Source organism: Lagopus leucura, unplaced genomic scaffold (genome assembly GCF_019238085.1).
Source record: "Lagopus leucura isolate 7727_CA_CO unplaced genomic scaffold, USGS_WTPT01 Super-Scaffold_100157, whole genome shotgun sequence".
NCBI classification, from domain to species: Eukaryota; Metazoa; Chordata; class Aves; order Galliformes; family Phasianidae; genus Lagopus; species Lagopus leucura.
In genome coordinates this window covers 11230287-11240172 of record NW_024962334.1, presented here as the reverse complement: position 1 = coordinate 11240172, position 9886 = coordinate 11230287, and the positions used below count along the sequence as shown (strand labels likewise).

Sequence of the window (9886 nt, the reverse complement as noted above, 5' to 3'; positions counted from 1 at the left end):
GAATGGAGGCATCCCAATGTGGGACTGTTGCGTGAAGGTGGAGAATGGGAGTAACTTTTTTGCACAGGCTGTCAGGTTTTGTGCCCTTTGGAAGCAGGGAAGCCTGTGGCAGCCGCAGAATGCCACATCTGAAATCAGACTCCTGGCAGAGGATTACAGCTCTGTGTAACTCAGAACTGGCAGTGCAGAATTTTACTGTCTCCCTGTGTACAGATGTTGTAAAATACAAGAGTGAAATATGTTACAATTTAATTGACCATGACAATATATCTGTAATTCCAGGTGATTTATAGCATTGTGTGCTACAGAAAACTGCTCTCCTTTGGTGAAGGAGGCAGGAGGGCAGAGAAGTGCGAATGAAGATCCAAGGTTTAACAAATAAAACAAGGGTGGGAAAGTTTCTGAGACAAACAGTGCTGTGGTGAGGTCCCTCTGTTATGGAGAACAGTGTTCTGAGAAATGCAGTGAAGCTGTGAGGGGTGTGAAGCACAAGTGTTAAGATGAGTGGCTGAAGGAGCTGGGATCTTTCAGTCTGGAGAAGAGGAGGCTCAGGGGAGACCTGATTGCTCCCTACAGCTGCCTGAAAGGAGGTGTGGTGAGGTGGGGGTCAGCCTGTTCTCCCAGGTAACAGTGATAGGATGAAAGGGAATGGCCTCAAGCTGTGCCAGGGGATGTTCAGGTTGGGCATTAGGAAGAATTTCCAAACAGCAGTGAGGCAGTGGCACAGGCTGCCCAGGGAGGTGATGCAGTCACCGTCCCTGGAGGTGCTCAAGAACCATGTGGATGTGGCACTGAGGGATGTGGTCAGTGGGCATGGGTTGCTGGTTGGATAAAGTGATTTTAGTGCTCTTTCCAACCTTGGTGATTCAGTGATTCTGTGAATGCGCACAGTCTTGCTGGCATACAGTGGTGATTCTTGCATTACACAAGATTACGTGGAACCCAATGCGTGCATCTCCTAGTTGAGAGAATGATTGAGGCCACAGATGAAAACCAACTCCTTGACTCCCCACTTTGCTGTAAGGATGATAGATGGCTTGGGATTTATTTCTTCAGCACTTAAAAACTGTCTTTCATTTTTGTGAAATCAGAGTGGAGCTGGACAGTCACCGATAAGCTGAGGTCTTTGTATTTTGTGCTAGTGGATGGTTTATTCCCTTCAGGTACTACTTTTGGAATAAAATGTACTTAGACTAACAAAATCTTGTTCATGTTTTTTTTTGTTGTTGTTGTTGCTAACTTGCAGGGAATAGTAGTGATTACTTTGTTTTTCAGTTTTTTAGGTACATGTAGGAATTCAGTAACTCCAAGTATTTTCCCTTGAATGTACAATAATTTCAACTGAGAACTAAGTACTAATGTAGTGGTGTTGTATGGCTTTTAAAACGAATCTGTAGGTATATATTTGTATATAAGCATTCATTTGACATCTTCATATATGACACAAATAGTTTTTTATTGCTTTTATCGTGTACAAATCGAGTCTGAAATGTTGCTGTGTGAAAATGAAAGTAAATCTCTAGAATTACTGAGGTCATCCTAAGAGTGTAGTGATGGACAGCATACTCTTTGCTCCTGCTTCCAATTCTTTTTGTACTCTGTGTAAGTAATGCTAGCATGTCTTTATCTGGATTTGCTGGACACTTGTTAAAGAAGAAATTTCACAGCTGCATTTGACATCACCGTATATTAACACATTGTCTCCCCCCTTTTCTTTTCTCCTGCAGGTGCTCAATACTTGCCTGTAGTGCTTATGTGGCTCTGGCTCTGGGAGATAACCTTATGGCACTGAATCATGCAGATAAGCTCCTCCAGCAACCAAAGCTGTCAGGGTCTCTGAAGTAAGTCTGACATCATCGTTTCTTCCTCTTTTTTGCTGGAGAGCTTTGAGCTGGAGCTTCTCGTGTCTGTAGTAACAGTATTATGATGATGGTAATAACGGTACTTGGCAAAATTGGTAACATATAATGTACAGGTGGAGAGCAATCTAACTTGTGCCAGTTTTAAATGCTGGAGGCAGCATATTCTAGAATGTTCTGTATCAATTAGTTTCTATGTCCATCTTCAAACTACTGTAGAAGCTCATCCTTTTGCAGTGATTAAAGCAGGAGTTTAGACAAGTTTGTAAGGTAACGTGTAGTTTTCTGCAGTGCTTTTTTAATGCAAGAAATTCAAGGCTACAGTTGTTTGCAAAAATAGAGCCCTGTATCTTGGTGCCAAGAAGCAAAGCCTCTGTGTAGCACTGAACTGTTCCTGTTAAGTGACACATAGGTTAGTTACATGTAAGAAGTTACTCTTGTTTTAGCACATCTCACTTGCAGAAGTTTTTTTTGAGTGATGCTTTTTAATAATTCATTACAGTCAACTATACAGTTAATTTGAAATGTACATTATACAATTGCATGCTCAACTTTTGTTTCAGATTAAAGCTTAGTAAATTAACAGTGCTGTGAGTCAACAGGACTCCAAAGCTGCTGAATAGCCAAGCTACTGCTGGCTAGCATCAGGCTTGCTTAGTTCCGTGGTAAAGACTTGTGTTTGGAAAGCTGTTTGTGCCCTATGGACAGGCCTGCAGATACGTGGTGTCCTCGGGATCTTACCATGCAAACATCTTAGAGAATTAATTATTACTGAGTGCTTACTTAACACCTCCAATTATAGGTGTCTTGGTATCCAAGGGGTGTTTGTGTAAACATTCATTTTTTCCTTCTTGGAAGAAAAGCTGTAGTAGTGTCTGTCCAGAGCGTTGGTCCCTGTGTACGAATTGATTCTCAGAATTCACTGGAGTCAGAATGGAGCATTATGGCAATACTTTACAAGCAAACTAACTTTGTGTATATCTATTAAGTAGTAGCTTTTAGATGGTTGAGTTAAAGTCTGAATTCAGTTTGTTTTTCATAAGAGTGGCAAATTTTGAGGGTTGCCATGCTGACACACCTGACTCTTTGCTGTTGTAGGTTTCTTGGGCATTTGTATGCAGCAGAAGCTCTCATCTCTCTTGACCGAATATCTGATGCCATCACTCACTTGAACCCTGAGAACGTCACTGATGTTTCCCTTGGGATCTCCTCAAATGAGCAGGATCAAGGTTAATGAATCCATACTTCATTAGAACCAGTTGTGCTATCAGTTGCCTTCCTGCTGTAACTGTTACGTAAATACAGTGATGATGAAGGCACCTCATTTTAAGACCATAACTTGTTTGGGGCTTGTTGGTTGGTTTGTTTGCAGAGCTAATTTTCTTACAGTGCTTTCTGTTGGTAATACTTGCGTTCTGAAGCAGAAAAATATGTCAAGGGCTCACCTGTATGGCTAAGACTGCAGTAGCTTTGATCTCAGTAATGCCTGCAATTTGAACTTCATTGTTCTCATCTGCTAAAGACCAAAATGTTTTCCCCTTCAGTGGCAGACCAGAGTAAAAGCAAATTTGTATCTGCTGGTCTGTGACAAATGAATTTTGTAATGATCTTGAAAAAGCTGTCAGAAAATGATGTTTTGTGTTTCGGTTTTTTTTCTTTGTAGGGTCTGACAAAGGAGAGAATGAGGCGATGGAGTCTTGTAAGTACCAGCCAGCATGTTCAGCAGGGCATGGGAACTTCTGTGGGTGGTTCAGAACAAAAGTCTTACTAAAAGGATAACTTACTTTACTTGCAGCTGGCAAGCAGACCCCCCAGTGTTATCCCAGCTCAGTCACATCTGCACGGACAATGATGCTGTTTAACCTTGGAAGCGCTTACTGCTTGCGGAGTGAATACGACAAAGCTCGAAAGTGTCTCCACCAGGTATGGGAGGTGAACCTCAAGTGGCTTTAGGGACAGATGCGCTCCCTACAAAGTGTCATTTAGATCACAGCAGATCCTGGTGATTTCATAGCTCGTATCAGTTGACTTTGCTCAGATGGTGGCTCCATTCTGCCTTCATGAACTAATCTATATTAGTAATATAAAGGAATTCCAGAGTTTGTTCTCGTGTGAACAGTTCAGTACTGTTGTGTTTTTTTTCCTAGGTTATTTCAAAACAGCAGGATACAAAGGAGCCTTTTCACTTTTCCTAAGGTTTTGTTTAATGGTTTGATAGTTACTGTTGTATTCTAGAAAATAAACTTCTCAAGGGCTTTGGCTCCATGTGCAGGGACTAGTCTGGGGGCTGGTGGGGACACTTAGCAGAGCTGTGCTGTTCTGAAGCTCAGCTCAGGACCCAGCTCAGCTGGAGCACAGGGATGTTCCTTCAAGCCAGCTGAAATCAGTGGTGTGCCAGTGCAGTACATCAAGAGTAGGAAGTCAGATATGGTGTTTGTGTAGAAGACAGCATCATTAACTTTGTAGGTGAAAAATATTAGTATATGGAAAACTTATGATGTTCCTTATTAACTTTGTGTTCTGAACTTCAGAGCAGTGGAGGTTACCTTCACCTCTCAGCAGGAAGTTGCAGGCTGGCCCAAGAATGACAGACTCACATTGACAGAAGCATACAGCAGATGGTGCTACTAATTAGAGTGAAGCAATCCAGCAAGGCAGACAATCTTTCAGTCTCTCCTTGCAGGAATAACCCGAATAGAATATATTGGTTTGAAAAATCTTGTGTTATGAAGGATTCCATTTTGTTAAAGGTGGCCAGGGTCTGCTCAGGGGGCACTTTGAGCTCAGCCTTTCTCTTAAGCACTTTTCTCCCCACCCCTTGTGTTTCAATAAGGCTGCTTCGCTGATCCACCCCAAGGAGATCCCTCCGGAGGCTATCCTGCTGGCCGTCTATCTGGAGTTACAGAATGGTAAACAATTTTATTCTTTTCTTGACATGAAAACAACGTAATATGTAGGCTGCAGTGTTGAATGCAACTTTTGGCATCTTTATCATCTTTCCTTGAAGCTTACGCCTAACAGAGGCAAAGTTGTAGAACACATCTGTAACATTTTAAAATGTTCTCAGTCCAGAATTGGGGTTGAGCTGACATCAGAGTTTTGCCAGGATTCTGGCAAACCCTTCAGATGCTGTCTCCATTTTACACTGCCACAGATCTACCTATGGATCCATGCATCTGCACCCTCATGTCTATGCAACAATTGCTTGCAAACACATGGGGTTTTCTTCTGTTTGAGTTAGTTTGTTTTTATGGCTTCATAACAGAAGCCATAATCTTCTTGGTAGAAGGGAGCGGATGTTGGTATTTGGCTGGCAGTTCCTGCTGCTAGGCCTGCACAACCCTTCCTACATGAAGCTGTCTTCCTAACCATACATCTTTTGAACTGAACTTTCTTTGTGCTTTGTGCAGTAGCAAGCAGTCCTGGAGAGTTTCAGTAGCTTGTAATGGAGCACTCTAGAGAAACTCTCAACTTTGATAGCTCTCTTCCAAATCTGTCCTTCTCATGAAAGCAGTTCAAAAAAAGAAAATCTATATATAGGAAGCAGAAAATCTTGCACTTTGTTCGGACTGCTCAGTGCCCTTGGTTCCCTTTTAGGGGATCCCTTCAGGTGTCTCACATCACAGGGATGGAGGGGACTTGAGCATTTGTGTTCTGAATGGAGAAAGATGTTTCCAAGTTGGAATTTTGGAAGTGTTTCCTTCTGTAACAAAGAAGCACGGAGTGGAAGAGGGTACCAAGTTGGGTTTACCTCTCACATCCTCTTAAGTATAACCTAAAGGGTCTACACTTTGTTCTTAAGTGGCAACAGAAAGGCCCTTCTGAAAATAAAACTTCAGTGACAGTGATGTATTGGGTAAGGTGGCAAAATATTCTTTTCAGAACTTTGCTGTTTTTCTCCTACAACTACAGGAGTTTTAACAAAGCTATTTTTTTTCCAGTTATATTGCTGCTTACTTGCTGAGCTATACATAGCAAAAAATGAGTCTTCTCTTCAGAACGCACTTCAGAAGGGGCTCTGCACCTTCCAGCTCAGAAATTTAGCTGGGCATCTTCTGCTCAGCATCAGTAGAATTGAGCACTGTGCTTGTTTCAGACTTACTTCAGTACTTTTCATGTCTGCGCCAGCTCCTCACTGAATGCGAAGTGTGCTTGTGCCTGGGTCCAGCTGCAGGCCTGACAGGGACCTGACACCACAGCTCAAGAATTGCTGCTCTCATGGCAGAGTTGTTATTGCTGTTTTCAATTGCAGGTAACACTCAGCTGGCGTTGCAGATCATCAAGAGAAACCAGCTTCTCCCTTCAGTGAAAACGCTCTCAGACATGCGGAAGAAGCCCGTTTTCCAGCCGGTCCACTCGCTCCAGCCCATTCAGATGCCGACTTTCACCGCTGTGCAGAGGAAGTGAGGGTCTGTTGAGCTCACTGCTGCCCTTCCTGGGAGGGCTGGGGATTTTGTATATTTTTTTAACCTCAGACATCTGCATACCCGGATTGCTGGAGTGTGTTCCTTTATGTAAATTTTTAATAAAACACTTAAATGTCTCCAGTCCTGCCGTCTTGTCGGTAAAGGTTATTTTATAATGGAACAGAGTTTGGGATCCGTTTGAAACATGAATGGCCTTTAATGGGGCAAGTGGTGCAGTTAACTAAGTGTGTAATCTCTGCTGTTTGAAGGGATGAGATGGGAGGGCAGTAAATCTGAGGGAAACGCTGTTTATCTGAAGTTATGCTGACACAGCAGTTGTGCAGTATGGGTGCAGTGCATTTTCACCTAGAGGGGAACATTTATGGGTATGGTTGTGACAGACAATGAGCACAAAGGGGAATTTGTACTGAGTCCTGCAAGCAGTGTGCCTCTATTTTGATTTCTGTCTTCTGATTTCTTTTTTCCTGCCTTTTCTGCTCAGACCAACATAAGACATCAATAGTAACAAGGACCATTTGCTCACTTATTTATTGTGAACACGGGTAAAGAGCTGAGGCCTCCAACCATAGGCCTTAACCCAGAGGAAAGTGAACCAGGGCTCGGCATGGCATGTAGCTATTTCCCCTGCCCCCTCTCTGCCCAGTTTGTGCTGTTTTAGCTGTTCTGAGACAGTCTGGGAGAGCTGGGATCCCACCTTATCTATTTCCCCGTGTGCTCACTGCTGGCACTGCACTTTGCCTCTGGCCCCCTCGGGGCATACACAGCAGCAGGGAAGGTCACAGAGCCGGGCAGCTGCTGGGGAGGGGGAGCCTGAAAGTCTTGCTCAAAGGAATGTGCATGTGAGCTCACTGCAGTTGGGTACTGGGTGTCCCATGTTTGCCCCTAAGATGTTGAATGGGAAAAAAGCCACAGCTGCTAGAAAAGGCACTGTGTAAGTCTGTTAAACAAAGTGCAGCGTGGCTACATGCTTCTCTCCCTTCATGTTGGGTAAAGGCTGATGCAGTGCAGTAGCACGCTTTGGCACAGCCTCTCCCTTTGGGGAAAGGGCAGCCCTGAGTCTTCCTGAGGCTGTCAGAGTGCTGGATCAACAAGTATGTCACATTTCAGCCAGTTGGTGTAGGAGTGGCACCGACACTGTCCCGAGGTAGGGAGGAGCAGTCCGAGTTTATCAGTATCACCCACACTCTGTAAAGAAGAGAGCCCCAGTGCCGATGCATGGTTCGTGTCAAAGTAGATTGACCGATTCAGTACAAAAAGGTCCGAGCCGCTTGCTGTGTGGTCCCACGTCCTGAATGGAGAGGATTCTTCCCGGTCCTTCCCAGCCCCCCAAGGAATGCGGCGCATTCACATGCAAAACCGCAGCGCGACGCCCGCAGGCACGCAGCGCTGCCCCGACTGGGGGTGCGGCCCCCGCCCGCACGGAGCGCTCATCGCAGCGCCCTTCAGCCGCGCTCAGGGACAATGGCTGCGCTTCTGCCCTCGGGGCTGCACTGCCCGGAGCGGCCGCGGGATGCTGCCGCCGTGCTGAGGCCTCCGCACCACGAGGGGTCAGGGCCGGGGGCGGCTCCCAGCCGAGCGGCAGCGCTGGCATGGACGTGAAGAGCGCCCGGCACGGCCCGTAGGGGCTCTTGTCACCACCGCAGAAGGACACTGCGTCGTGACTTATGTCTCTTCACAGCACCTCGCATTCCTTCTCCCCTTGCAGAACTGTGCCTTCACGTTCAGGTTTTCAATAGTATCTCAGTAGTATCACAGCAGCATCACCAGCTGCAGACAGGCAGGCTCACAGCCAGGAGAGGGCTTAATGTTTTTTTGTTCCCCCTTTTGCATCCTGACGGAAGAGAAGTCTTTACTGATTAATACAGAAAAACACACACACGGATTTGCCATGAAAAACAAAAACAAAACAAAACAAAAAAACAAACAAAAAAAACAACTCACATTTATTTGATTAAACAAAAATAAAATAAACTGCATAGGAACATTTTAAAGTCCAGAGAGACACTGACTTTGTTTTAAGGCTGCCAGTAGCTGATACATCATCTCCTTGCTACATCCTTCAGCCTTCCCTATGGACCACAGAGATACATTCAGAAGCCTCCATTAACACAAAAAGTTCTAACGTTTTGCTCACTTATCCTACGTAAAAGTTTGCACATAACCTGTCACGCTTTCCTTCCCGCAGTACTCAACAGCCCCACATCTCAAACGTCACCTTTTGTCCAAGCAGAAATGTGATGCCCTGTTTGGAGCACAGAGGTTCTTGTCACAGCCTGTTTCATTATCCATTAGATATAAAAGCTCTGAGCAGCTCATTAAAAGCCGAGCACTGTCTGTCCTGCTGAGACATTTGTATTATTATGAGGAGAGAAGCATGATTAATCACTAAAGTAGAAGGAAAACAACTGCAGCAGAACAGGAAACTACAAACCCAATTGTCTCAAGATGCCCGACATCCAAAGGCTGACAAAACCATTCCGGATCTTGACAGAAGCCTGCATCGAGGCAACATGTTACACAGCAGTAATGAACTTTTCTAAGATGGAGCTGTACTCTGCAGCCAATTAAAGGAGAGGAAAACGTGATTTGTCACACACGAGCCTGAAGTGAGCGACCATCTTGTTGCGGGCTTCCCATTTCTACCCAACTAAGGCAGGCGGCACGTGACAGGTGATGCGCAGCACAACAGCTCACATACAGTAAGAACCCCCCACCAACGCCGCTGACTAACCACACCTTACAACCTAAGTAAAAACATTTCAGTCGGTTTAGAAAAGAAACTAAAAACAAAACCCAGAAACAGACATCTCTCCCTCGGAAGGAAAAACTACTACGTTGTCTGAAAAGGACTCTACAAACCTATAAAAGGACTCTTCTTTTCAATCTAGTCTGGTAGCTCAAAAGGAAGTTACTCAACTACGGCACTACACAGACACTTAACATTCAGTCAGAAAGGCTCTATGAAAAGAGCTTAAAAAATTATCGACCTGAGTTTGTAAGTTGATACAATCATTAATAGAAGGTCTAAGACCATGCAGGTACACAAAGCATTTTTAGAACCATTATTGGTTAAACAATGATGGAAAAGATGCCACTCTGGCTTGCCAACCCGTAAGATCACTTAGAGACATCAATGTACGTTTTCCACCATAACATTTACCAAACCCAACACAGCTCATCAATATTAGGGAGTTTCTGTACCCGCTTCCATCAACCCCACACGTGAGCGGGGGAAAGAAAAGAGATCTTCCAATACAGTGATCTGAAAATGTGCTTCTGCAACTTCACTCCACAAGGGGAATGCTGCACGTCACTATTAAAGTTGCGTAAAAACCCAACATTCTGGTTTTCAACTGCCTCTCCTGACAATATCTGAACTTAAATCGCCCTCCAGGAATAGGAACTTGGTTGCTTTGTCATGGTGGAAAAAATCCCATTGTGTCAAGAAAGCTACTCCTATGATCACCAAGTCTAACACAAATCAGTATCATATTCCCTTCAAGCATTCGGTATAGCATTGCATTTGCAGCAATTGTAACATCAGTCTTTCCAAACAGGAACGGGACAACTTGGAGGTGTGCATAAGAGTTTTCTCTTGTA

The 9886-nt window shown here is 44.4% G+C and overlaps 1 protein-coding gene across 1 annotated transcript; it reads left to right on the top strand.

Moving 5' to 3' along the window:
- The first annotated feature begins 1699 nt into the window (after positions 1 to 1699).
- CNOT10 (CCR4-NOT transcription complex subunit 10) lies at positions 1700 to 6402 on the top strand. Its single transcript, XM_042888616.1, has 6 exons — positions 1700 to 1841; positions 2958 to 3088; positions 3523 to 3558; positions 3655 to 3782; positions 4693 to 4768; positions 6112 to 6402. Exons 1-6 carry the CDS (start codon positions 1783 to 1785, stop codon positions 6264 to 6266), a joined length of 585 nt encoding a protein of 194 aa, XP_042744550.1. The 5' UTR covers positions 1700 to 1782; the 3' UTR covers positions 6267 to 6402.
- The last annotated feature ends 3484 nt before the right edge of the window (positions 6403 to 9886 follow it).

Bases quoted from the DNA above. Each gene is read 5' to 3' on its own strand.
- CNOT10 (XM_042888616.1), top strand. From the start codon at position 1,783: ATGGCACTGAATCATGCAGATAAGCTCCTCCAGCAACCAAAGCTGTCA. The intron at 1,842-2,957 runs GTAAGTCTGACA...TTGCTGTTGTAG, and splicing joins AAGCTGTCAGGGTCTCTGAA to GTTTCTTGGGCATTTGTATG. The intron at 3,089-3,522 runs GTTAATGAATCC...TTTTCTTTGTAG, and splicing joins CTCAAATGAGCAGGATCAAG to GGTCTGACAAAGGAGAGAAT.